This window comes from Syngnathus floridae, chromosome 11 (genome assembly GCF_059516105.1).
Source record: "Syngnathus floridae isolate MCC-2025c chromosome 11, RoL_Sflo_1.0, whole genome shotgun sequence".
Classification (NCBI taxonomy): Eukaryota; Metazoa; Chordata; class Actinopteri; order Syngnathiformes; family Syngnathidae; genus Syngnathus; species Syngnathus floridae.
This window is the reverse complement of record NC_142423.1, coordinates 8,488,509-8,515,914: the sequence shown is the minus strand read 5'-3', so window position 1 is coordinate 8,515,914 and position 27,406 is coordinate 8,488,509. Positions and strand designations below refer to the sequence as shown.

The following is a 27,406-nucleotide window of genomic DNA, read 5'->3' as shown; positions in this document are numbered from 1 at the left end:
TTTGTTTCGTGCATATGAGCACACGGGTTTATTTCCATAAGGAGCAAAAGAGACGGGAGGCCGACATCAAGGAGGGGAAAGGGAGTTAAGACTGCCCCGCCATGAACAGTGGAGACATCATGTTACATCACACGCTACGTTTATTTGTAGTGACACACTCTTTCTTCCCGGCCCTGCACGGTAAATGTTGGTAACACGTCACTTGTGGGTTTTTGAGCGAAAGCACTGCAGAAGCATCGAAAGCTGCATCCTAGCCATCACGGGGAAAACAAAACAAATGGGATTCTTTTTAATGAATGGCAGTAATAAAACATATTTAAAACGAGTGTTAACAGGACGTAATTCACAGTTTGTTACACGAAGTGAAGCCCCGAATCACTGCCTAGGATGCAGCTACTCTCACGAGTGAGCAGCAAAAAGAATGTACAATTAAACAACATCAAGGAGAGCAAAACCAAAATGTTCACTTCAATCTTGTTTAACTGTGAGCACGATGCAAACGGTGAGGCATGGCCACCGCCAAAAATGTCCTGCAGCGACTTGGAACAGTGTCTTCAAGTTTTCACGAGTGCTTTTACAGTCAAGCCAATGTGATGGTCTAAACGCTGCCATCCAGGGGCGGGGCCAGTGTGCTTGAGTTAGCCGGTTTTGGGTGCAGCTCGCCCTCAACCTCCTGTTTGCCACATCTGTCAGAAACAAGCCCGGTAATTGAGCTACTGGTCTCCTCCGCCGCGTTGACAATCAATGAAGAAAAGAGGCTTACCCGGAGGCTGTTCCGTTTCCCGTCCGCTCGTTTAACAGCTGGTCGTACTCTGACAGCAGTTTCAATACATTAAGTGCGGCCTGTAGAGGTGAAGAAGAGTAATTGATGTCTTTTTCCAGCTGTTTAGATGATGTGCTGTCCGTTACATGTTACCAAGTACAATTAGTTCAACTAGCGTCAAACTAAGTGGTACAAATAGAAATTCTACCAAAATGCAGGCCAATTTAAAAAAAAAAAAAAAAAAAGTCTAGGATCATGACCTCAACATACGTATTTCATCCTACAGCTCAGTGAGCAGCCAACTTTTTTTTTTTTTAATACGCACAAACAATGAAGATGACAGAGGCAGTGCGGTGGATAAGACATTGGCAAGTCTGAGAGTGCGAGTGTCCGGGCGTGAGCTGTGGCTAACAGCAGGTTCGACATGAAGGTTAAAGGTTACTTCAAAATTGCCTGTACAGTTAATGACAGTTTATGATGGTGAATAGTTTGAGTCTGGAATTCGTCATATTATTTTCTATGGTGAGAATATGCTTTTGAAATTAGGACAACCAGTATCACAGAATGCCTTGTGTTCAACTTTTACACTGTACAAAAACTTGTAGAAAATAGAAATGAGACCATGTCTTACCATATCATGACAGGATTCTATATTTTTTCCCATTCCATGGCTAATGAGCGGTGGCTGGGAGGAACAGTTTATTAGTGATACAAACTCATTCTTATTATTTTTCGGGAAATCTTTGTATTCCACCTGCAAGCAAATAAGAAGATGTTTGAACTGTTAGGTACGCAAGGCCGAGCTGAACGAGTGTCTGAAGGCATTGAAGACGCCGGCTACCTGCAGGCCCTGCACAGACGCAAGGTAAGCGAGCTGTTCCGAGGGCCTGGTGAGGGGCCCGTTTGGCGTCTGTATATTTTTGCTCTTTAGGATAACCTCAGCCGTGTGGGATGTGCCGGCGTACAGCAGCTCGTTGGCAATTAGCGCAGTGACGGTGGCCTTGCCTGGGTTTGGTGTTGCTCGGGCGTAGTCCTTGGCCTGAGGTCCTTGGCAGGCCCCCACTGCTTGAGCCACCTCTGGAACCATGGGCAGGATGCCGGCGGGAAGCTGCTGGTGGCTCAAGTAAGGCAGGCGGAACTCCTCTTCCTTGGAACCTGAAAAATATTGCGGGAGGATGTGACTAAAACAGGAAGGGAGTAACAATTTGCACATTCCAACCACTAGCACTCACCCGGTGGCACCTCCTCCACAGAGCCAGGCTCAAAGAATGTCACCTTGCGTCCATCACCGGGCTTTTTCACAGGGGTCTGAAGATTCCACCAAGAACAAACATTAAAGATTAAACATTCAAAGAGCATAATGCTGTTGTATGACCCAAAAGGACAAATAGTTACCCTCTCTTCAGTTTTAAGTGCGGGTTTAGGAGGCTGCGGCTGAGGCACTTTGTATCCTAGCATCTCCAACATCTTCTCTGCCGCGTTCTTCTTGGCCACTTTTTTGCTTGGCCCCATGCCCTCTGCAGACTGGCCGCAAACACTCACCTGTAGCAAAAACATGCAGGCAACACACATTAAATTAGAGGGTAACATTTGAGAGGCCCTTTCATATTACACTTAGCATTCTATTAAATCCATTCATTGTTTCTGTGACGTCAGACAGCTGAAATGAAGTCTACTTCACACTTTGCAGGCAAACACTCCAGGCTAATTTCTGGTCAGCTGCTAAGCAACCATTTCCCAAAAAAAACAAGCTTGTGCCGGGTAAACACCAAGAAGACCAAGAGCAGTGCAAAAAGGTCTCATTGGAGAGGACAGACGACTGCTTGGGTTGCCGCAAAACTCACTTGCATGACAAACTCCCGACGCCGCGGCAGCCCTCGCTCCGTCACCATGCTGTATTCAGGCTCCTTCTCCTTCTTGGCCTGCTGGATCTGCGCCAGACGGCTGATGGGATTCATTCCCTGGCCGTATTCCGGGCTGGTCTGCAGCTGCGGGTGACATGTGTAAGTCTGACTTGTAAACACATTTTTTTTTTATGTTTTAAAAGACAACTGTCACAGTTTTGAAGCAATGCAAACATACAATACTGCATAATGTATCCAACAAAAATTGAGTGGGTGGGAAATGCTTGTCACTTGGCTGCTTTAGTTCAAGTGTTGACATCTAATCAAGAATCAGTATGCTCTAGTTACTTTATTCTGTTACATTTGGCTTGTGCACTTAAATGTGAAGACATTTAGCCTGGGGCCGTGCATGCCGCTGCCTTTTTCATCCGGCCATTTCTTGTTTTATTCATTTAAAAAAGAAATTAACTGTAGAAATATGCTTTGTTTTAGCATTTAGGGTGCTGTAAAATAAATGAAAAAAAGTTTACGATGTTATTAGATTTCCCATTTGCTTGATCGAATATATTTGTCACATTTATGCCACACTTTTCCATTTCTGTTTTGAAATTCGTGTGCAACATTTGAGGAGTACCTTAATGATGGATTTGGTTTTCTTCTTGATGCGTGGTAGCGTTCTCTCTACGCTGGGTATGTGAGGTAGCTTCTTCAAGTCCCCAAGCACGGCGGCAGCTGCCAACTTCTTTGCTATCTTCTTACTCTTACCCTCGCCCTCTCCGGTGAACTCTCCCACTGTGACGCGCACCACAAAGCTCTTGATGTGAGGCGGGCCTTCTTCTTTTAACACCTGCATGACATTGACAGTTGGCAAGTGCCCTGCCAACGTGTTGCAATCAAAATTGGTGATACCTCAAAATTGACAGGTAGGTTGCGCTTCAGTGCAATCTCAAACACTTGACTGATTTCTGACTTGTTGAGGTTTTCTTCTTCGGGCTCTTCGTTTACCTGCGATGAAAAACACATTGAATATGGATTAAAAGAGTCAATGGGAATGCCGAGCGCACGCCTCTCACCTCTGGCATTTGCTGCAATAAGGGCTCACTCTGCAGCACTTTCAGGGCCCTCATGGCAGCGTCCTGCTTGGCGAGCTGCCGCGTGCGCCCCTTCCCCACAAACTGCTGGCCTCCGATGGATAGTTCCATGTGGTAGATCATTGGTCCCATGGGGGGAAATGGGTAGTAGTAGCTGCGCACACAGTTAATGTTTTGTTAAAACAAATAAAAAAATAAACAGTAGGTGGACGGTAAATGAGCCAAGCTTACTGTTGCATAGAGCGCTGATAGGGCCCTGGGACACGGACGCCGTAACTCATGTGTGCTGGTCTCATCGGGTAATGGTCGATGGGTTTGTAAATGGGCTTTTTACTAAGTTTTGAGCACAGTGCGTTCAACTCCATGATTTGAATCATACCATCTACCAGGAGGAACCAATACTGATATAAGTACACATTAGAGCAAAAACTGACATATTTGTTGTAGGAGCAGTGGGAGGAACCGACCTGAGTTCTTGCCTGTGTTGCGTGGCGTCCTAATCGTGGGCTTTGGAAGGACACTCTCAGCCAAGGCAGATGTAGCAGCGGAATGCTGGGCTTTCTTGATGCTGGTCCCCTCAGCATCCCAGTGCTGATCTCCCAGGGTGAGTCGCACAGAGAAAATCTGACGGCGACAAGGAATATAGATCTCGATATAATAATCATAATGAAGCTCGGTAAAAGATTCGCTCAACGTACTTTGCAGTGAGCTGGTCCCTGCTCGCTCAGTAGCTTATACTCAGGTTGGAGCTTGTTGAAACGGGCTAACTCATTCACCAAACACATGGGGGTCTTCTCTTTAGGGTTTGCCATGTTAGATACTGGAACAAAAAAAAAAAAGGAAAACACATGACTAGAAAGACTTCTATATCAGCCAAAAGATGAATTACTAATGCCAAACACAGTGGAAACTTTTAAGTCAAATGTTCTTGAAGTTTTTCAATTAAAAATTAGTATTAGAATGACCATTTTACTGTTGAAACTAGGTAACTTCCCTTTAAAATATTTCCAATGGTTTTATGACAATTTGAACAAAAAAAAAAAATACATCTAATAATGAAATTGCATAAGTTTCCCATCAATACGTTGTTTCAATTCATACATCAATTTGAAAAGGAAGGTAGCTTTCTGAACAAACAAACCTGTGACGGTTGTGTAGGGAGTGGCTGACCCAGCAGGGAGTGCCGAGCTCCTGACTGGCTGGCCGGCACTCTCCGACGCCAACGTGCTGGCGGCACAGGGGATGCTAAAAGGTGGCCTCATCTGAGGCTGCCCAGGTTGCAGTGGGGCAGGGGCGGCCGGCATGGGACTGGCCGGACACTGGAATTGGAGCTGTGACATCTTGGCTGTTATAGGTTGATCAGGAAACCTTTCAGTGTAGCAATGATAGGGGAACTGTTAATAGAAAAGAGGATAGATTTGGACTGTTTTATAAATGAGGAATAAAATCATGGTAGAAACCTAACACATAACTAGTAAAACTAAACTAACTAAAAGCAATTGATTGTTCGAGCAACTACAATCTCAAACCTTTGTGGAACTGTGACGAAAGCCCCCCCAAAACATTTAACCTGATAACAATTGTAATATATGGTTAATATGTTATTAACGTTATTGTTACAAATGTTTTGTATAGTTATAAATGATTATGATTTCATTATAAGCAATGTTCCATTCAGCAACAGTGCTACACAATTTAGGGGATGAAATGTTTTGGAATGTGGACAAGTGGAATTAAGCAAGCGCCACTGACCAAAGACAGAAAATCCCCCAAAACTTTGTAGCAGTTTCTAATCTTGATATTTGGTATAAGATTTTGCGATCAACAGAGTTTTTAAGTGATATCAGCTATCATTTAAGACACACACGGGAGGGTTCCCCCTCTAACAAAGCTCTAATTATTTTTCTCAGCAGAGATGCACAAATGGGAGTTCAGTCTAATTTGTTTTCCGAAAAGCTCCATTAGTGATATACTACAAACCCTTCATGGGTGTTGGAACAGGAAAGAAAAAAAAAATCACAGACTTTATTAAATCTATTTTTTATTTCATTGACTAAGTGGGAGTGGACTGGTAGACTGTGAGCTAGCAAGAAAGCTTACAAGAATTATGCATACACTCATCACTGCACACATGCATGCTCATTTTTCATGACAATAAATAAATATTGAGTCTGTGTTGAAACGAGGCCGCCGGGTGATACATGGCGTTCTTTGGCTAATGCAGGGACCCTAACCCTAACCACTTCAAACCCTTTGTTTAATATTGAATTTATCGCACTACGATGCGAATCGACTGTTTCAATGAAAAAACGAACAAGACGCCTACAAACAAAAAGAGTTGACAATACACTCCCTACAACACACGCAGGTAAGAAAGTATTCTCATTTTTCTCCCCCATCGGAGACCCGAACAAGCCGACAAAAGTGCTAGCTTTGCTAGGTTAGCCTAGAAAAAGTCTGCACAAAGCAAAGCCTTACCTTTGCGTTCTCCTGTCAGGTTTGAAGCTTCTCAATAGGACACTGGCTCGGTGTCGTCAAAGATCCTAAAAGGCCACTTTCAAGGGCTCATTTATGCAATTTTGAAGTCAAACTGTGGGCTGTGGAGAGGTGGGCATGGGGGAGACAGGGCAAACACTAAAGAGAATGGCTCGATGTTAAGCCGGGCTTCAGGAAGTCACGTCATTGAAAACGGAAGTGTTTCCAAAATAAAGTAGTGGCAATAAATATTTATAAATTTATGTCCTTGTCCTAAATGGGAAGAAGTCTATTTGAGCTGTCATGTTGATGTTGTTGGGTTCTATTCACCACAATAACAAGTGCAAGTACTTATTAAATAGTATTCATAAGTTTATTTTAACAGTAGCAATTGGCGAGAACACTTGTTTTGCAGAAAACGTAATCAGCAGGGTAAAAAAAATGAAAATGCACAAACAACTATTCAGCTCATTATACTGTAGTTACTAATAAATATAAAACTGGTTAGCAATTACTGCAAAATATTGCTTCTAGGGTCTACATTTCATGAAGGGTCATGAAGAGTTGCGGTTAAAAGTGGTGCGAGTCCTACACATCACGCATTGTATGCCTGACAAATGTTTAGAGAGTCCCTCAGCATCAGGTCACGCAGGCGCCACAGCGCGTCAGCCATTGTGGCGTGGGCTCCTTTGCTCTTCAGCCAATGAGCTGGCAGCCGGCTTTCTTGCTCTTTGGTCATGTGAGCGTCTCGCCTTTGAGCTGTTGTGGAGACAAGTTTTGGATTCAGAATTTTCACTGCCAAATAAAAGCTACGTGAAAGTAGTTAAAATCATTTCAAAGACACTATCATAGGGCTAAGAGCAGCCTACTTTCAAACCTTTCAGTGTCTGGTCCCACTTGCTGACGGTGCTGGAGTCGGAATTCAAGCCTTCAATATACTTCAGGTAGGCCTCTGAGTGCAGAACCCTCTGAGTCTTTGGCGGTGGAGCAACAAACATGGGTGGGGTCTGACCCTGTCCTGGGTAAGGTGGGGGAGCATGCTGCCCTGGGCTGAACATCCCTGACTGAAATGGAGAGATTTTGTTTTATTTGAACATTTTAGGTAAAACCCAATTGAAATGATTCATTAATTAGCGTGTATAACCATCATTATCTTTTTCTTCAAACGACAAATCTTAGGGGCAGTGGAAATAAAAATTTTACACTCACTTGCTGCATGTAGCCTCCTGGAGCGGGACTTCCTGACATGCCGTTGACACCAGCGCCCATCATGCCTATTAAAGAGAACTCATTACTCTATGTCGAGCAACTACATGGTCACCTGTAACTTTTATATGACACAAAAATAAAGGAACGTTGTATGTATAGTGACTTCAGCTGAATGTTAGTAGTTGGGTGCCAATATTATCACATGCGTCAGTCGTGTGAATGTAAAGACCGCATGTGCCACACCCGGTCACATGGAGCAAACGCAGACCACAACCAGTGAAGGTGTGGCTACCGTAGTAAACCCTTACCATGATGAAGCATGCCCGGGTACCCGGGCATACCACCTTGATGGAGATGGTGAGGAGGTAGGTGGGGGCCCCCTGCTTGGTAAGGTGACATTGGGGCCACACTCAACAAACCCTCATGGGGGCCCTGCATGGGCATGAAATGTGGCCCGTAAGCTCCCATCATGCCTTGGGGGAAGAGGGCGAGGAGAGGATGACAACATATTCATGCATAAGTGACATGCAGCTGGCTATGACGTGACATGCACTACCGTTGTACACACTTTCACACAAAAGCCTGGGAATGGGGGGAGCAGTCTGTAAACATTTTTGGTCATTTACGTTAGCTTTTGATTAGGGATGTTTGATACCATTTTTTTCAGACCGATAAACATACTTCAAACAATGTCAAGTTTGCAGTGGATATGTCTGTGATGTGTAAAAAATAGCACAGGCCCAATTATAGTACAATCACTATCTTTTGGTATCACAGGCTTATTTGATATAATCTCCATAACCAGAGATTATGTGACAACTGGAGGGATTGCGGTCAAGGATTAAAAACTACAATGCTAAAAGTGTCCAGAGGAATTTTGAAAACATTTCGTTTGTGATAAAACCACAGGCTCTTTGTGTGAAAGGGACTGGAGTAAGAAATGAGTGTTAGCAGGCAAAACAAGAATGGAAGATTTACAGTTCAAATGGTTATTCATGCATTGTCATGCAGTTTTAAACGAGATGCTAGCGACAATAAAATGTGACAAGCATTAAACAAAAGGCAACAAAACATTAAATAAATAAAAAGAGCTTTAGCACGGTTGCATTTCTTTAAAAGATTAAAGAGTTTTGAAATTGTCCTGCCTCATTTCCTTGCTGCCATCTAGTCAAACACTCTGAGAGGGGTTACCTGACATAGGTGTCATGGTCTGGTTTATCATGCCCATAGTGCTAGGCGATGGCACGACCCCCATCAGTGACCCTACGGGGGTACCTGATCTCGGGGACACTTGCTTCAGGGCTGGCCTTTCCCGTTCCTGTTGCTCCACGATTTTGGCTGCCCGTTCTGCGACAAAACACAAATGGTCACGGCAATTCGGGAGGAGGAGCTTATGTTGTCTTCTGCAGGGTTCAACCTTCATAGTCTGCTTTCTTGACGGCTTCCAGGTTCCTCCACTCGGTGCCCACCAGACGACTCAGTTCACCGAAAGAAAAGTCTGGGTGTCGAGCCTTGATGACTGCCCGCATTTCACTGCTGAAGAGGATGTAGCCGCTCATGTTGATCTTCCTCTTGGCGCCTTCCTTCTTTGACAAGCCTTTAATCTTTGGTGTGGACTATTAAGAAAAAATATATATGAAAAATATGAAAATAATTTGTTGTGAGATTCAACGGTCTGTGAAAGTATACCTGAGAAGGTGTGTAAGGCAAGCCATCCATATCGCTGGTGAGCGACGTTTGAAGCTGAGGCATTGAAGGCATTTCCATGCTCTCATCTTCATCGTCCATGTCTTCCATGTCATCATCTCCATCCTCTACATCTGCTAGTTTCACCTCAAGCTCAGCAATCTTCTTATTCAAAAAGGGAGACGCTTCTTTCTGTGGAACTATTAATTTCCTGCAGACAGCAAAAAATAAATAAAAATAATAGTAATAATAAATTCATCCTTGTATCAGCTCTGCTTTGGAGCGCTTTGTACAAGTGGACTCACCTGAAATAATAGACCTCATCCTCCACCACTTTAGAAGAGTACGAGAAGCGCTTCAGCCCCTTGAACTTTTTCACTTGTTTCTCTGAGTCTATGTAGCGACTCTCACAAAGAAGATTATCCTCTTCTGCAACCTCGGTCGGTCTGCATGACAGGTAGTCTTTGAACGAGGACACCATGCATTTGCCTGAGAGAACAAACAATGACATCCAACATTGAAATGAAAGAAAATGTGCAGAAGTGATATATTGGCTTTGTTCAGGATGAGCACAGTACCTATGATGCACTTCATGGACAAGGTCTCCTCCAGGTGGCTGAGAAACACTTCTCTCTTGTAGAACATCTTAGTGGGCTCGTGTGCAGTCTCCTCTGGGTGAATGAAAATGGGCCCAAAGAAGAAAGTGGTTCCGTTCTGCACCCAAAGTTTCTCCAACCTACATCCCAATCAAAGGGAGCGATGCTCAAAAAGGTCACACAAGCAGATCACTCCAAACAACAACATTGAAACACTGTTACCTGGCAACCCGAGGCTTGGAGAGGCCATGCGACTGGATGTAAACGCAGTCCCCAATTTTGAACCACACGTCGTTGTAGCGCAACTGTTCATAATATTGGCAACCTGGCTCTGCACCATTCACCTCCATGGAGACATCCTCCCTCTCCTAAAATATTAAAGACACACAGTCATGACTTGACACTCTCATAGCTCAGGTTAAATACCTCACAGCTTGCCAAATGCACACAGCCACTTCATTAAGTCCAATTAACATTTGTCTTTAAATATTTATACGGTCCCCACTCTTTCTTTACACTCATTGTTCGTAGATAAATGGGAGCACATGTGCGAGGCTAATGTCAAAGTACTGAACATGTCTTTATTTGCTCCTGTGTTTACCCCATGGATAGGCTCAAAGTGGATGACAAGCAGATTTAGTAGGGAACTGCATGATCAACAAAATACATCCAGAAGCAGCCAAGTTAAAAGCTCACCTTGTCTACGAAACTGCTGTTGTCTGCAAACGTGATTTTCTCAAGTTTCTCCAGGTCAGGCTTGGCAAACATGGATGCGATGCGGACGACGGGCAGGGGGACTTCTCGAGGGATGAATCTGACGGGGCTCGGCGGCACAGCCCATATCTTGATCTTCTTGAACAGCTTGCACCTGGCGGTGTATCGGGATTCGCAAACGTACACGTCCTCGGCTTTGAAGCCCTCCGGTTGCAGTTTGAAATAATCCTATAATTTGTCGGACAACCCTGATGAGCGGAAATCAAGAGGGAATTATCGTTGCATCTTTCACGCTTACCTTCACAAACATGACCACACATTTGCCCAGGACTTGACTAAAGGACACTCGGTTGTAATAGTCACTCTTGAAGACCTCATTTTCCAGGAACTTGCGAGTGGCCATGTGGAAGGTTTCTCTCGGCCTATAAAACCAGCAGCCATAGAGCCACTTCTCACCTTCATACAGAAAAACAAAATGAGATTAGCTGCTAGTCAATTCTGGTCCCAAAAAGATTTGATTAATTCATCGAGTTGAGTAACCTTGGTCATCCTCCCAAAGACGCTCGATCAAGACGATGTGAGGCTTCAGGTTGGCCTCGGACGGTTGCACATAGACATACTCGCCCACCTGGTAGGTGGTGTTCTCAAAGGTGCATTGCTGCTTGTACACCAGATCTGTATGCGCTTCAGGCCGCCACACTTCACTTGGCAGGTTCTTCTCCTTTGAACCTTTTTGGGGGAGAAGATGAGTTCACATTTCAGACTTAAGTCAACACGTCAAAGCGGAATGTCTGACATACTTTTGCTTGGCTCATCCTCTTTGTCCTTATCCTCCTCGATTTCTTTGGGTATTTTCTCCCTCTTTTCCTGCTCCACGTCGTTGTGCAAGTGCTTCAAGGTGTAGTTGAGCGCGGTGGTCTGCAGAATCTCTCCGTTCTTGCACAGTTCGTCCCGAATCTTGATGAAAAACTGTTGCAGCTCCACCGCATCATCGAATACCTCAGAGTCGGTCCTGTAAAAGGCCAATTATTCAAATGACCAAATATTTAAACAAAGGTACAGTTTTTTGGGCTTCAACAAAACTCAACAAACATTTTGTCTTTATTAGACAAATCGCTACTTGGCGAGAAGTCAGTTTGTGTACCTGTGCATCTTCCTGGCCTTCTGCAGCACTTCAAAGACATGCTCCTGGAAGACATCCAGTCTCCTGTAGCGGCCACGCTCCACATTCACTCTGATTAAGTCAAAGTTTAACGGCGGCTTCTCTGGGGCGTCCGGATCTGTGGCGGAAATTTCGGCCAGCGAGTCACTGTAACACCGTCCCTCTTCGTCCTGGTGTCCGAGCACTGATACCAGCAGGTTCCTAATCATCTCACGCACCAGATTTCCAACAGCGGGAGGCCCAGAATCCTCCCCTCCCTCCTGCTGCTTGCGCGTCTCCAGGAGCACCCGGTGCAGCACCAGAGCGTCCCGGTAGATTAACGACTCGGGCTCATTGTACATGCAAGCATTGTTGAACATGACAGTGAAGTCCTCTGCAAAGGTTTCAACGTCCTGGTAGCGCCCAGCCGCCATGTGGCTGCGCAGACGCTCCATGTCGATGGGTCGTTTGATGGTGGCATAGTAGTCGGGCAGCTCGGCGCGAGACGGTAGCCGTAGGAAGATGGTGCTCAAGCGGCGGCCGCGCCGGTCGGTGAAGTTCCGCACGGCGTCGTAGAGCTCGTTTAACTTCTGCTGCAGCGGGGTGAGGTATTTGGTCTTCTTTGGAGAGACGCCACTCTTTCCTGGAAAAATAAAGAAAGCAAAACAGTCAACAACGGAGTCAGAGTCAGTTAGCAGATTTGATGGTCTCTAATCTTGATCAAATAAAAATAAATAAAACCTACTAAGTTTTAGCTTAGGAGAGCCCACATCATCTTCTTCAGGTGGCTGTCCCAACTCCTTGCGCTTATCTTTAAGTATCTTCTCCAGGATGTCTGCATCGTTGTACACCTACAGTGACAGACGCAAATAAATTAAATAAAAATATTGCTATTTGCGTGGCATAGCCTTCACACGTCCTACCTGAGATCCTTCCTCGTTGTAATGACGGGCATTGCGAAACATCAACTTCATGTCATCCATCAGCGCTTCCTCAATGGCGTAGCGCTCGGTGCGAATGTTGTGCTCAATGGTCTTCAGGTCCATGGGTTCAAGGATGACTTTATAGTAGTCGGGATAGTCCTTCTTGGACGGCTTGACCATAAACAGATCGCAAAGGCGGCGATTGGTGCCCACCTCCCTGGCGTCCGTCACTGCAGCATACAGGGCTTTCATTCGGTTCTTTTTAATATTTTTCTTGTGGCTTCAAAACGGGAGGAGAGAATCAAATGAGAAAATAGCAACACACAGCAAAGGTCAGGTGGGGAGAAAATGACTTGATACCTTTTTCTCTTGGTGCTGCCTGCATCAGATGATAGCCGACTGTCACCATCGTCATCATCTCTTCTCAGAAGTTCCTTCTTTTTTGCCTAAAAATAAATAAATAGAAACATTGGATGATTACGATCTAAGGCAGAACGAAATGGAACACAAGGGAAGATCGAATAAATTACCTGCAAAATCTGCTGAAGCCTGAGGGCTCGTTTGTAAATGCTTGAGTTGGGCATGTTGTATCGCTTTGCATTCTCAAACATCAAAGTGAGGTCGGCATCCATTTGTTCCATATTTTCATATTCACCATTCTTCATTTTTGCCCTACAATGAAGGGGGAGGGAAATTGCACTAAAGAAACCACTTACATTCACAGTGTAAACCTATTTTGTACCATGCGTTACATACGCCAGTAAATTTTTGTTTTGTGGACTAGATTTTAAAACGAAAGCCCACTGTAAGAGCCCGTAAATGCATTTACTACTTCTACCTGATTTGCTGCAGACAAATGGTCTGTTTTATCTGCTGGTAATAGTCGGGATATTCTCTGCGGGAGGGCAGATTCTGGAAGGGTTCGGAAAACAGCTGGCCCTGGCTATTCCTCGCGCCTCGCACGGCTTCATACAGCTGGAAGATGGGGTTGCTCATCTCCATGCTAGAACTTTGACTCTCAGCCTCCGACTCGCCTTCGTCGTAGCACACGGAGCCTGCGGAACATGAAATGTTTTGAATCGAATTTCTACAGTCGGTGCTGTCCAACAACGCTTACCGGATAGCACGGGGTCATCCTCACTTTCCGAGCCGTACTGAAGAGCTACGCTGACCCCAGAAAGTCGATCTCCCTGACCAGATCTGCGATTTCTTTATAAAGAAAAAGAAGAATTTTAATCACATAACTGCAACGCAACATTAATTCTTATACTATGTTATTCTATATTTTGCATGCATCCTTGCTTTGATTGCAAGTTATCGTTCATTTTTGTTCCTGTTGATGAACAAAAAAGAAATTACCGGATGCGAAGACTTGATTTAGTGGGTTCAGAGTGTTCCAGGTCAGTTTTCTTCTGGATGAACACCTTCTTGATGGTGTTTGCATCCTACAATATGACACAACAAATTGTTACAACAAATGGACTGATATGTGCTATACAAGTAAATAAATTAAATACATATGTGCTATACGAGTAAATAAATTAAATACATAAAAAAACACAAACCTTAAAAACCTGAGATCCGGGTTCATTGTATGTTTTGGCATTTTTGGCCATGAGGTCAATGTCCTTGCCCATGGCGTTAACACTTTTATAGTACCCTGTCTGAGAAAGTGAGAAAATGGTGATGTTAAAAAAAAAAAATGCATTTTTTTGCAACATTTGAACTGTAAAAAGAACCAGGCATTTATTTGAGGTAGGGTATAATTAATTCAATTATAAAATCCCTTTGACGATATTGTTGGAAATTTGTGACTCTTTCATTTTTTCAACATGAGACCAATTCTTTGGCTTGAACAATATAATTCAATTTCAATCCTACCTGGATTCTTTGAGCAATTGTTCTCAGATCAATGGGATCTTTTATAACAGCATAGTAGTCTGGGTAACTCTATCATAGAAACAGAAAATGGCATGAGAGACTGCAGTTCTATGTAGTCCAGAACAGCGGTATTGTTTGAGCAGTCAATCAATACTTACCAATTTGGAAGGCAATTTCTCGAAGAGTTTACTGACCACGTGACCTGAGGGATCAGTGTACAAAACAACCGCCGCTAGGAGTTGCTCTAAGACTTCCTTTAAGCTACTGGAGGGTGCCTACGTGGCCACGATAAAGACAAACGTTATCGTCAAAGGCATTGTTTTATATAACACAGATTAACAATCCGTACACGCACATGATATCAGGCTGAAAAAGGAAAAATATGTCACCACTAGACTGACCTCATCTTCCGTTGACCCCCCTGGGTTATCCATCATGTCGTCCCCGTCGTCGTCGTCTTCGCCATCTCCACTCTGCAAAAAGTCATTCCTTGTCTGCAAATAGATGACCCACAGCTTGCAGGCAGCTTGATATTCCTCGCTGTCCCTCTACAATGATGACAAGAATCATAATTTGAGGAATTAATACAAGAGTAATGACAATCACTGGACATGATATAATTCAGGCTACCAAAGAAGAGAGTTTATACATTTGATACCTTGTAAAAGGATTTGGTGTTGTTAAACATCAGCTGGAAGTCTGTAGTGAGCTGCTCCACCTCTTGATAATCTTCAGCTTTTAGTTTATGCTGAATTCTTGTCATGTCTATCGGCTGGGACACCACCTCATAGTAATCAGGCAGGTTTCTGGAAAACAATTTAATTTAATTTAATTTAATACAAATTTCCATTAGTATAATATTCACAACTGATATTCATATAATAAACAATGCTAAACAGGTAAAAGGCAATCTACCAAGTTTTTATACTTGAATACCTTCTCTTTGGTACCCTTAGAAAATGTTCACTGAGGTTTCTCCCTTGATCATCTTTGTAGTCCCTCACGACGTTGAACAGCTCGTGGCATACGGCGATCTAGGCGAAAGACTTCAATAAGCACAGGGAGGTTGTCCAAATATCTAATCGGCAAACTCGTGTATTTACCGTGTCAACAGGTTGAACACTGGAAGCCCATTTTCTTTTACGACCACTTCCAGGAGTGGAAACATCATCGAGGTCCCCTCCTCCGCTCACACTGCTGGAGGGTGAAGTAGCTCTTCTCCTCTTTGCGCTCGACATCGAACGGGCTGATCTAGAGCGACAAGCTGCAAAAACAGAGAGCATGGCCGCTATCTTAAAAGAAAAAAACACATCCACGAATCTTGACACTGAAGAAAATATACAAGAATCGTGGTTGGACTCCAAAACTTAGTCGCTTAGCATTAGCATCACTTGAATGTATGAAACAAAGCAAGGAGCTTGTTAGCATGGCCTACCAGCAGAACAAATCGACACATTGTATATCATGGTGAAATAAAGCAAATTAAAATAGGTTATAACCGAATCATCACAAAACAAACTTACCGCAAATACAGAGAAGACAGCCGTAATTCCCTGAGCTTAGATATTGGGGCTAGCTAGCCAGTGTTTGAAAACTCCAGCCCGGAAGTTGAGTTTGTGTTGTTTGTGTAGTGAGCGGAAAAAAAGCGCCACAAACGGGCAGTGTCTCCATCTACAGATTCGGAACAGTACTGCAACCACCTTCGAGCCATATACAAATCGCGTTCCAAAAAAATAACAAATAGAAACAAACTTTTGCAACGTAAAATAGCTTTATTAAATGATTCATGATTTCTTTTTGAAATGTTTCCTTACGTGATTTAATTTACAAACGGCATTTGCAAGTGTAATATAGCTCTTTTTTTTAATGGACATTATATTATATCCCTTTTCCCTCCCATCCAAATCGTTTTCATGCTGCTGCACTACGTCTACGGACGTGCGTATCTTTGACGTCAGGGGGAGCACAAACGGAGCGGCAGCGCTGCGCACAAGCCCGGCCAACAGCAGCAACAGCAGCAGCAGCAGCAGCTCATCTCTCTTGAAGGCAAGGAGCGCACAACCTCGGGCACAAATCACCATTTAGGTATGTTTTATTCCTTCAACGCATTGATTTCCATGGCTCTCATGAATGCGCAAATTATAAAGTGTCCGTGCATGACACCCTTGTGAATGAACCTAACGATGCAGTCTTGCTTTGCGTGTCACATCCTTGAGTGGTGCAGTACACCCACAGTGGTTTCATGCACGCTCGCAAGCACAATTTTAATTTGGACCAAAAATGTCTCTCTGTTTAAAATTCATTTTTTGAGAACATATTTATGAGTGTATTAGCTACAAATTTTGCACTGACATATCTTTAAAAGCTTCCACTGGTGTCATCAACTCCTCTCTTGACCATGCAAGTGATGTTATTCTTTACATTTTATTTTGCTTCTTATTCTATGCCTCCTTTTTGTAACTGGTCTTGTTTGACCTACTTCCAAGCGATTATTCAGGCTGCCTGTCAGCAGATAAGGCTGCAAATTTTTTTCAGGGATGCAAATTGTGATAAAACGCTGCCATCTTTGCTGTTGCTCATCAACAGCAAACTGAATTTTAAACTGAATTTGGAGTTTTTAGTAATTTTTAAAATTCCACAAAGATGGTGGCCAGTTGTCATGTTGACGGCTTGAATCACAGCCCATGAAGAGTTTGCATGTTCTCCCCCTGCTTTTGTTCTTTGCATACACTTATCTTCTTCCCACATTGCCCAAAAAAAATGCATGTTTGGTTAAATGAACACTTAAAATTTCACTTGGTGTGAACGGTTGAGTAAATATGCCCAGCGATTGGCTGGAGACCAGTCCAGGGTGTACCCCCGCTTTTCTCACCCAAAGTGAGCTGGGCTCCAGTTTACTTGACCATAATGAGGACAAGCGTGATTGAAAATAGATTAATGGTGTTGTCTCATTGTCATTCAGTGGAGTCAAACATGAGCTGCACTAAGCATTAATCACATCAGGCTAAGGGAAGTACTGGATCTATTTTTGCAGACTGTGCAGCAGCATCTCTAAAATATAATTATGGACATTGTATGCCACAGCAGTATTCAAGTAAATAATAAAAACATATTCCAACTTATGCCTTAATGCTTTTGCATAGTTTGTGACAAAAAGTCAGCTTTTCAGCATGTGTTTTGTTTTGGTGAGGGCTAACAAATGAATTGTGCGTGCTGTTTGTCTCGTCTCCTCTCAGCTGGAGTGTGGCGAATCCCATCAGTGCGACAGGATGCCTTTAGGAGAGGACGGCAATGGGTGGAAGAAGAAGACGTCCGACATTAAAGAGCATTATGACTTCAAAGAAGTGCTGGGGACGTAAGTTGGAGTGGCCCTGTCATAGCAATGGCTGAAAAGTGGGACACTGTAGCTTTAAACTCGTCTAGTGGTTAGTGTTGTACAAGTGACTAGAGCTGTGTAAATTACCGAAATATTATTCTGGGTTATATAATATAGATTGTATTTGTAGTCAATTGTCACTGATGCCGGACCTGGCATAAAGTCGCAGATGAAAAGCTCCTTATAGGCTCGGAGAGACGATTACAGAGAAGCTCTTACAGGAATTCAGCGTACGAGGTTAATTGATTTATGTTGAAATATTCAATTCTGGCTAATCCTCACAGTTTGAGGCTTTGTCGAGCGTCAGGACGAAGTGTCCTCATTCAAGAGGATGTGACAGAAAAGACGCTCGAGTTCTTCGTCACAAGAGCACACTGCACTCAACAGACATAATGCACGATCAGGAGTGTTACAACCCCGCTCGTGTCTCACTTTGGCTTGGAGCCCTGTGAGCCATCAACAAAAAGTGTGCTCAAGTCAATACAATTAATAAACTGTACTTAGGAGACTCACTCAGTTTGTTAGTATAAACTGTTGGTTATTTAAAAGGGATAGTCAGTCACTTCAGTTAGCATCACTGGTTGTCATGGCAGCGAGTCTATTAGCAGTAAGTTTGGTGGTTAATTTTAATTGGTAACATATGTGGTCAGGTAGTTAGTTAGTTAGTTAGTTAGTTAGGTAGTTAGTTAGTTAGTTAGTTAGTTAGTTAGTTAGTTGGTTGGTTGGTTGGTTGGTTGGTTGGTTAGCAGTTAGTTAGCTGGTCAATTTTAATTGTAACATATGTAGTCAGTCAGTCAGTCAGTCAGTCAGTTAGTTAGTTAGTTAGTTAGTTAGGTAGTTAGGTAGTTAGGTAGTTAGGTAGTTAGTTATGAAACTCTGTGTTTTCATTTATATTCAATTGTAAAAGAATCTGAATTTCTCAATATAAAAGAAACACTTTTGATAGTGTCCCTAGTAGACTGAAATAAATACACGACCTTGAGAATATAAATGCAGAATGCAATAATACACAGTTAGCGTAAACATTTTGAGTTTAAAGCTGGACACAGCAATACACACATGGATACTTATAGCAGACTACAACCTTACGATGCAGAATGCAGTTTAGGATGGTATTGATCGAGTTTACACAGCAAAATGATCAACATTATTTATGCTTCTCTTTAGCCATGCATGGAAAAGCTCTTGGTTAAATCTCAGTACGTAGTGCTCAGCAGCAAACCCACAGAGAGCAATGTCTCCAAGGAGGAATGAGCTAGTGGATGCTTAATTACATGTGTCTCACAGCAACAGTAGCAGTGTGTGACTGCGCACATGCTCTCTAGGCTCCCATTTACGAGAGTCACTGACTAATATTGGGTTTTGTGCACATGACCTTTCATTCTGGGATCAACATACGAGGAGAATTTTTTTTTCTTCGTACTCCCAATGGTCACTCGCCGCCCTTTTCCGTCTCACGGCATCCCTGCGGTCTCTAACAATGTTTATGGCCTCCTCCTGTGCTCTCCCCCACGCTCCTGTGTAAATACATGCCAGTCTCCCCCTCACTGTAATGCATAATGCAGTCTGGTGTCGTTTGGAAAACAGCCACGCTACATTTGCGGTATCTATTATTGAACAGGTTAAAGATAGCATCTTTTTTTTTCTTTTCAGTTTTTTTAAAACCAGCTGCTGTTCTTGTAAGCGTCTGCACGTAAGTTTTGTGGCCTCAACTTTTGAACCTTTCTCTTCTCTGTCATGTAATCACTTTGAATTATTCATCCAATCACTAACACACACACCACATAAAAAAAATACATCCAGATGCTTATCACCAAAGGGTGCTGATTATTTGTTGAATCATCTCATTACTTGCCACGAAGTTAATCTAATTCAGCTCACGGTATCTTGCTAAAGTAAACTAGCATGTCACTCTGGTAAGAGGTACATCTTGCTGCCATAAATAGGATATTTTGAAAATGGTTACAGATGAGTGACTTTTAGTTGATTTTCAAGTAAAAATAGATTTCATATTATATATGTCGAATCCAGCAGCAAAATGTTTTTAGGGCCACCTTAAGCAATCTCTTATTAACATTTTTATAGTTTTTTTTCTGACACTTTTTTTTACCCTCCGAGCAGAGGCCTTTAGATTTTGTACCGCTATTTTTTAACTTTTCTTTAATCATATTTGACCTGATATTGCTGTAAACTTGACATTACATATAGCTGACATTATTACACATGACATTATGCTTTGACATGTGAAATCTTCTAATACCAATCTAACGAATGTCAAGCGTTTGTGAAATCAATACAGTATGATCAGAATTAACTCTGTAATCACTTATCTCTCTCTAATCTTCCTTCATATGGCCACTACATTTTTTTTTTGCCCAGGGGAGCTTTCTCGGAGGTGCTTCTCGCCGAGGAGAAGAGGACACAGAGGCTGGTGGCTATCAAATGCATCCCCAAGAAAGCTCTGGAAGGCAAAGAGAACAATATAGAGAATGAGATCGCAGTACTGCACAGGTGAGCTGACCATCCCCAAAAATCCCTCCTGTTGTCCGGTAGAAGAGTTTAACCTCAGGCAGATTATACGCAGGAGGTCAAGTGGATGGGCCACCGAATGCATGGTGTCAGTAGAAACAGTAGGATTGTGCACCGGAAATGTCAGGAGTAAAGAAGATAAACCTATTTTTAGTGTCCCTGTTGCCAGGGCAACAGCACACAGAGGCGGAGATGGTGTGGAGTTCCCTGCAGCAATGTATTGAAGAGAAGAAGACGTAAAGGGGAGGAGAAGAAGTGAAGGTGGCTGCTATAGACTGAAATTCGAAGTCACTATTAAGCCAATAAAAGAGCATTACGAGGAGAAAAAAAAACAATCTGGGAAAGAGAGCAGTTGCTCAGCCTGCGATATCCTCCATCATCTGTCATAGTGTTAAAGTGAGATGTTGACATGCGATGCCCTGCTGGATGCTTCACGCTGTATTTTTTTATTTTTTTTTACACTTGCCGTCATTTTAAAATCTGCTCCGAGTAGCATATTCATCAGCTCAACGCTGTCCTTGCGTTATTTTACACTCGCGAGGCATTCTCATAGTGACATAACGCAACAATAATGCCATCTGGTGACGGAATGTTCTATATAGTAATTATGCTCTCTCGACATTTTCAGAATCAAGCACGCTAACATCGTCTCGTTGGAGGACATCTTTGAAAGCACGTCTCATCTGTACCTCGTCATGCAGCTGTGAGTTCTCTTTTCAATTTGAGAGCTGATAAAGTGGAATTAGAATTGGCGAAGGCGGGGGGGGGCAATTTAAGATAAAAGGCAGATGTTTCATTTTTTTGGTGAGGTTTTATTACTTTCTACAAACCTGTTCTTGTAAAATGATGTTCTGCTCTTATGTTATGCAGCACACGCAGCATACTGTCTATTCTAAATGAAATATTCAAACCTCTCAGCAGCAGCAGCAGATTTTTTTTAATGCAAAGAGACGCTATTCAAGTTGTTGGACATTCTTCACTATAACTGGTGCCAAAGTGCCACATTTACTGTCCAAGTAGACTTTCAGTATGTGATAAATGTGTCAATGTGTTCAAAATCAAGCAGAAAAGTTTGATATTCTCACTTTGACAGAAAAATAGCATGTTTAAATGTTTAATGATAACATTATTTTGTTTGAGGAAAATAACAATGACAAGGGGAGTTCCTCAAGGCTCTGATCTTGAGACTTTTGTTTTAACACATTTTTTAAAAAATGTTTATGTGATCGTCAGTACCAACTATAGCTGGTGCTTGAAAAGTTAAATTCTACATGTCAATGTATAGGTTCAAGGCCTTGAGGACCTACACTTGTCATTTTTCATTAAAATGAACACAAATTATAGTTTAGAGATGTCTAAACCTTACACAGGAGTTCCTCAAAGCTCTACTCTCAAGCCACTTGTATTTAGAAGCTTAAGAAACAAAGGTGGCAATTAAGGGGGCTTCCTTGGCTTGTTTAATACAAGTGAGAAAATAGAGTCTTGAGGATGGTATGTGATCTCAAGGCACTGAACACAAGTGGTTCGATGGCATAAAAATATATCCGTGGTACCTGAAATAGAGTTCATCAAGCCACGTTCTTGAGCAACAAAAACAACAGTAACAAAAGTGGCTCAAGACCAGCACCAAATCGTCATATTTCTCTTGAACATCAATACTAAACAGATGTTTGCAGATGACATGCTACAGTGAAGTAGAATTCCTCAAGGCTGTTTAGGAGCCATTTGCGTCCAACTTGTCAGCTTGTCATTTTTGCCTTCAGCATCAATACCAACCACAGCCTGTCACTCAGTTATAATTATAATCAGCTTCACTTTTGTCACGCAGTGTGTCAGGCGGCGAGCTGTTTGACAGGATTGTGGAGAAGGGCTTCTACACTGAGAGAGATGCCAGCCAGCTCATCCACCAGATTTTGGATGCGGTCAAATATCTTCACGATATGGGAATTGTGCACAGAGACCTGAAGGTAGGATGGAAAAAGATCAATTTGGCAGTCTGCAATCTGCGTATTTGCTCTAATAATACCTATATTTGCAGCCGGAGAATCTGTTATATTACAGCATGGACGAAGACTCGAAGATCATGATCAGTGACTTTGGCCTGTCCAAAATTGAAGGAGCAGGCAGCGTTATGTCCACAGCCTGCGGGACTCCCGGATATGTGGGTGAGGCATTTATTTCCCGGGTGAGCCACTCCTCACTTTTGTTTGCTCAGCACTCGCTGGCTCAGCTGACATCCTCTCGTGCACATTGCCTCGTGAGAGGCTCTCTCATCCACTACTAAGTCAAGTGTAAGCGATCTATAAGTACTCTCCACCGTGTTTAACGTGACCCGGCAGCACGCCAAGGTCAAGATGACTTTGTGTGCTATCCTCACCGATGCTATGCTTTTACATGTGTTGATCAGCTCCCGAGGTGCTGGCCCAGAAACCGTACAGCAAAGCAGTCGATTGCTGGTCCATAGGAGTCATTTCTTATATTCTGTGAGTTTGAATAAAATCTAAAATCATTTGTCGAAACAAAGCGGCCCAAACAATACATGGCATGCTAATACATACGGCAAAATAGTGAGCTGACTACATTAAAAGCAAATGTCATGAATAAGCGTAACAGTTTTATTCTGGATTGGGTGGAAATTGTTAAAAAATCTGTACGATTTATAGATTTAAATGTGACAATTTCAAAATGTAACAATTTGATTTGATTCTGAAATGTTGCAGCACCTTTATTGTACCAAATGTATATAAATGTATATTTTTTTTGTAAACATACCCTCAGACTTTGCGGGTATCCTCCATTTTACGACGAGAATGACGCCAAGTTATTTGAACAAATCCTGAAAGCGGAGTATGAATTTGACTCTCCGTACTGGGACGATATCTCCGAATCAGGTACCCCTAACATTAACATCCAGATTACACGAATCAGAAAATACTTCATTAACAACATAACTTTCTTTCATAGCCAAAGACTTCATCTGCCACATGATGGAAAAAGATTCTTTGAAAAGATACACATGTGAACAGGCCCTTCAGCACCCATGGTAGGAACCATTTCTCATGAACTGATTTGCTATTTATTGTCAGGGTAGCTCATTTGCATATTTACACAATCCTGACTGGACAACAGATTAAAAACAATGTGTCACTTACCCAGGATCTGTGGAGACACCGCCCTGGACAAGAACATCCATGAATCTGTCAGTGCTCAAATCAAGAAGAACTTTGCCAAAAGCAAGTGGAAGGTTGGTGATTTGCTAGAAGGACAACGTGATCAGTGTTTGCTCTTCCTTACTTTACCTACTTTCTTCATCCAACGCAGCAAGCGTTCAACGCCACGGCAGTGGTCCGCCACATGCGCAGGTTGCAGCTGGGCACCAGCGTGGAGGGGCCCAGTCAGATAACTCCCACCAGTCCCTGCCATGGACTCCTGCTGCCCGAGGAGGAAGAAGAAGATGAAGTGGGGAATGGAGAGAACGAGAGTTGTGAGTTTGCACAAGCGCTCGAAACATTTATCATGGTTTTGCAACGCATACATCTCGACACGTGGTTTACGATGGTGAAAATGGCACGATAAACTCATCTTCGAGCACCACCATATAAGAAAGCCTTACTTGCCTATTTGTAATTACGGATCGCTCCATTAAATGTGACAGAAAAGCCATTGCTTACTGCAGTAAAACAGCAAATTAATGAACGCACAGTTACGAGCTGTCAGCTCACAATATTGTCACTCTAAACCCGAAACAACTCAATAATTCAAAGCTGATGGGATGCGACGGATCAAGGGTCATTAACGTGGTAATCTATTTTTTAATTATGGACTTTATTCTGTTTACCCTGCTCAATTGTCCTCAATGGATGAATAAGTAAAGCGTCACCTCCATAGTCAAACACACTCTGTTCTGTGAGCCCGATTGGCTTCCAGTTATTCTAATTTTAGATTACACCCCATATAAATAAAAACACCTATATTATATTAAAGATATATTTTTTTTATAAATGCAAGAAAAGCACAAAACCGTGCCATGTGCATGATTCGGCATAAAAAAAAAAATCACAAGTTAACTTGCATTTCTCAATAAAACAAGAATTTCATGGCAAACCTGGCGTGCTCTGACTGACCAATCAGAGGATAGAAGATTGTTGATGTTATTATGCATTCTGTGATCACTTTGAAATGTGATCAGACAGTTCTAGTGACTCTGAAGGTCCTGGACAGATTAGATTGCCATGGCAGCATATTTAAATTGAAATCTGATTGGACAAAACAATTCTAATACGCACACAGGATGCAGTGCAGCCAAGGAAATCACAAATTAATATGAGTGAAAGGAACTAATACAAATGAAGTTGTAAATTTCGATCATTGCTTTCAGCCTCCCACTGCCCTTTGGCAAGGCAATAGGAAGTGCAATACTGCCACCAACTGTGGTCTGTTGGAATTACTGGAATGAATAAGCATGTATATGCCATCTCGTCACATCTAGTGTCGCACTACAGCGATGACCGCCGTGGAAGCGCAGAGGGCAGCACTGACCGAGACAGCCTGAGGAGCTGCACATACTGCTGCAGGCCGGCCAGTCGCATCTGACCACAACCTCATCTTTTGCTAAATGATAATATTGAGACCCTGTGGAGTGCACAGAGAGCTGCTGCCCACCCAGTCTGGCTCAGAATGCAGATTAGTGATCAAAAGACCTGAGATGGTACCCTTATGACATTGTTTGCTTAGTTGTCACATCTACCCAGTTTACCTAAAGGTCATCTGCTTGTTTTGGCTTCTTTCATTCCCATCCCTGAATCCACGTTTTCTTTTATGTCTCCACAAGGGAGAGCTAATGACTGAATGCATGGATCACTTATGAATTTTGCTACTGACTGCAAAATGTATTGAAAGATTAAATAGTTGGACATGTGAGTTCAAAACGTCAATAAGTCAAGACTGTCATTAAGGAAAAAAAAAATCTGGGTCGTACTTGCCTGTAGCGTGAACCGAATCACAGCTTTGAAGTTAAACGATTGAAAGGAAGTCTCTCTTTGCTCTGGCTCAGACTGGGTTGGTGACAAGCCGTGCTGACCTGAAAGTGTATGCATGATATTGGGGGAAGGTGGAAATAATGAAGATTCTATTTTTTGGGTTCGTTTTATGGCTGTTCTGTTATTAAAGGCTCACACTGAGATCCCCCTCATGAGATTATCTTTCATGATTTTTTGGAATGGGCCAAACAGCCTAGGTGGAAAAGCCCCAAAACACCAATGCATCCATTTTCTATACTAAAAGGCCAAGCACACCCTGGACGAAATTAAAAAGAAAAAAAAGTCTCATCATATATAAAATAAATGATAAAATAAAAAACATTTTGCTCATTACTTCCCGGGGTCTCAGTGTGGGCGCTTCGCCTGCTCTGTGCTGTGCAACCTCTAGTGGAAAGTCGGTCTACTGTTTGCATGACCTGGTTAATTAAATATGTTTACATAAATGATGATCAATTAGTATACACACATGACAATGATAATGAATATGATGATTATTATTATTACTACTCTGTTGTATTGACAATGATGTACTTCTGTAATTCTTTTGAGCTATATAATGTGAAGTGAGTAACACCAAAAGTAATGTTGACAAAGTACAAAAACACAGCACAGTGGACGTTTTGTTTGACGTTTTTTTTTTTTAAAGTCTATTCATGTGTTAAGTACTAAATGGACAAACGTATTGGGACACATCACACAAGAAGTGGAAATAGAAGACATTATGAGATTTTCTCAGGCTTTTGCAAGAACTCTAATTGTGAAGTTGGAGGTTGTAACGTCCTGATTTCTTTTGTGTTGAGATAAATGCTCAAAGGAGATGAGGAAAGATGAATCATTACCATATGAATATGTGTCTCCTTACTTTTGTCCATGTCTTATTCATCTCAAAGTTCCCTGTCATGTGTAACAATGAAAAAAAAATACATATCTTGGTTGGACAAAAGTGCCAACTACAAAACAAATGAGTTTAAGGGGAAAAAAAAGGATAAAAGGGAAAAAATCACATGTGCTGCGGTCCCAAAGCCATACTCATGAAGTCAAAATGCCTGAGTGCACATACATCTTTTTTAGTGTGTGACTGAGAAAAAGAAAGATGGATGTGATTCTCAGACAGAAAAGAGGAAGACAACAACTTGGGGATGGTGAAATAAATCTTTCCTTGAGTCACGCGATCATCAAATTAGGCTGTATCGAATCATGTTTTTGTATGTTGACCCATACTTCAAACAGGTTAACCATATTGTGCAGTAAAAAAAAAGAAAAAAAAGAAAGCAATCACTCTGTATTTCTACAATTTGTGGAAAATATGCAAAACATGTGTGAAGGGCTTCATTCAATGTCAAATAGCCATCTTTGGACCACTTTGATATACAATATCAATACATGTTGTTTATGCTTGTTTTATCCATCCAAAGACGTCCAAAATACATAAAAAAAGAAGCACTGTAAATATAAATATATATAATATATATTGTATATCCTTTTTTTGTAAAGCTGTTTTGAGCTACAAATGTATGGATGCAATGCATCATGGGTTATTGAACAAAATGTAGGAGAATACAATTTGTACCCACTGAAAGCAGGAAATGGAATACATCTTCCTTGTCTATGCATTGTGTTTGTCTTCTGTCACTGTGTTGCATTAGCACAAATATGAATGCAAAGATTTTCAATGGAACTTTATTTATTTCGCATCTAAATTTATAACTTGTGAATTTAGTTTAACCTGACTCTGTCAGTAAAGTATTTGACAATATGCTTATTATTGTGTGTATTAGTGAACCCCCAGTTACAAGTGTAAAGTGGAGAAAATGCTGTCCAAAGTGTCAACACTGCCCCTGGCTGGCGAATTACGGAACAGCATCCAATATAACTGCAGTATCTAATACAGTATATGAAACGAATATTTTGTACAATAATATTTATTAAATAAATACAATCAAACGTTTTTATTAATTATACTTAATAAAACTCGTAGTTTAGATTTGAAATACATCTAGTCCTGGAACTTGTATGACATACCCTCCCTGTTTTCTCCATGAGAAAAACATGCAAAAAAAAGTCACCTGTCACGTTTTGATAATGACAACAATATTAATCATTATAACGCACTTTATGGATTGCAGCGGCGGCTTAATG

The 27,406-nt window shown here is 42.1% G+C and overlaps 3 protein-coding genes across 3 annotated transcripts; 1 reads left to right on the top strand and 2 right to left on the bottom strand.

The window, feature by feature from the left end:
• On the bottom strand, positions 1-6,373 carry stau1 (staufen double-stranded RNA binding protein 1). The gene is made up of 15 exons (XM_088389149.1): positions 6,177-6,373; positions 4,840-5,092; positions 4,397-4,518; positions 4,166-4,322; positions 3,930-4,080; positions 3,681-3,852; positions 3,517-3,612; positions 3,242-3,454; positions 2,608-2,751; positions 2,159-2,305; positions 1,996-2,071; positions 1,605-1,918; positions 1,395-1,517; positions 764-843; positions 1-686 (listed from the first exon to the last, which is right to left on the bottom strand). The coding sequence occupies exons 2-15, from the start codon at positions 5,036-5,038 to the stop codon at positions 599-601; spliced, it is 2,082 nt and encodes a 693-aa protein (XP_088245275.1). The 5' UTR covers positions 5,039-5,092; positions 6,177-6,373; the 3' UTR covers positions 1-598.
• Positions 6,374-6,524: 151 nt separating this feature from the next.
• LOC148390870 (protein polybromo-1-like) lies at positions 6,525-16,000 on the bottom strand. Its single transcript, XM_088389128.1, has 30 exons — positions 15,847-16,000; positions 15,427-15,587; positions 15,260-15,357; positions 14,982-15,129; positions 14,725-14,871; positions 14,482-14,598; positions 14,324-14,392; positions 14,008-14,106; positions 13,802-13,887; positions 13,560-13,651; positions 13,281-13,497; positions 12,973-13,114; positions 12,803-12,888; positions 12,443-12,722; positions 12,265-12,370; positions 11,523-12,162; positions 11,179-11,390; positions 10,919-11,107; positions 10,677-10,834; positions 10,361-10,606; positions 9,887-10,032; positions 9,647-9,804; positions 9,374-9,557; positions 9,072-9,279; positions 8,800-8,998; positions 8,574-8,729; positions 7,691-7,855; positions 7,383-7,447; positions 7,051-7,237; positions 6,525-6,932 (listed from the first exon to the last, which is right to left on the bottom strand). Exons 2-30 carry the CDS (start codon positions 15,559-15,561, stop codon positions 6,769-6,771), a joined length of 4,899 nt encoding a protein of 1,632 aa, XP_088245254.1. The 5' UTR covers positions 15,562-15,587; positions 15,847-16,000; the 3' UTR covers positions 6,525-6,768.
• Positions 16,001-16,249: 249 nt separating this feature from the next.
• camk1a (calcium/calmodulin-dependent protein kinase Ia) lies at positions 16,250-26,881 on the top strand. Its single transcript, XM_088389172.1, has 12 exons — positions 16,250-16,408; positions 17,560-17,678; positions 20,079-20,210; positions 20,857-20,931; positions 22,057-22,195; positions 22,267-22,393; positions 22,636-22,711; positions 23,007-23,119; positions 23,193-23,271; positions 23,385-23,472; positions 23,550-23,712; positions 24,718-26,881. Exons 2-12 carry the CDS (start codon positions 17,593-17,595, stop codon positions 24,819-24,821), a joined length of 1,182 nt encoding a protein of 393 aa, XP_088245298.1. The 5' UTR covers positions 16,250-16,408; positions 17,560-17,592; the 3' UTR covers positions 24,822-26,881.
• The last annotated feature ends 525 nt before the right edge of the window (positions 26,882-27,406 follow it).

Excerpts from the sequence above, each read along its gene's own strand:
- LOC148390870 (XM_088389128.1), bottom strand. The coding sequence starts at position 15,561 with ATGTCGAGCGCAAAGAGGAGAAGAGCTACTTCACCCTCCAGCAGTGTG. Across the intron at positions 15,130-15,259 it reads CTAAGGGTACCAAAGAGAAG|AAACCTGCCTGATTACTATG; the intron begins GTATTCAAGTAT and ends ATTGTTTTCCAG. Across the intron at positions 7,448-7,690 it reads CCCGGGCATGCTTCATCATG|GCATGATGGGCGCTGGTGTC; the intron begins GTAAGGGTTTAC and ends TCTCTTTAATAG.
- camk1a (XM_088389172.1), top strand. The coding sequence starts at position 17,593 with ATGCCTTTAGGAGAGGACGGCAATGGGTGGAAGAAGAAGACGTCCGAC. Across the intron at positions 17,679-20,078 it reads TTCAAAGAAGTGCTGGGGAC|GGGAGCTTTCTCGGAGGTGC; the intron begins GTAAGTTGGAGT and ends TTTTTTGCCCAG. Across the intron at positions 22,712-23,006 it reads GGAGTCATTTCTTATATTCT|ACTTTGCGGGTATCCTCCAT; the intron begins GTGAGTTTGAAT and ends ACATACCCTCAG.
- stau1 (XM_088389149.1), bottom strand. The coding sequence starts at position 5,038 with ATGTCACAGCTCCAATTCCAGTGTCCGGCCAGTCCCATGCCGGCCGCC. Across the intron at positions 4,323-4,396 it reads AGGGACCAGCTCACTGCAAA|ATTTTCTCTGTGCGACTCAC; the intron begins GTACGTTGAGCG and ends TGTCGCCGTCAG. Across the intron at positions 1,518-1,604 it reads CGTCTGTGCAGGGCCTGCAG|GTGGAATACAAAGATTTCCC; the intron begins GTAGCCGGCGTC and ends ATTTGCTTGCAG.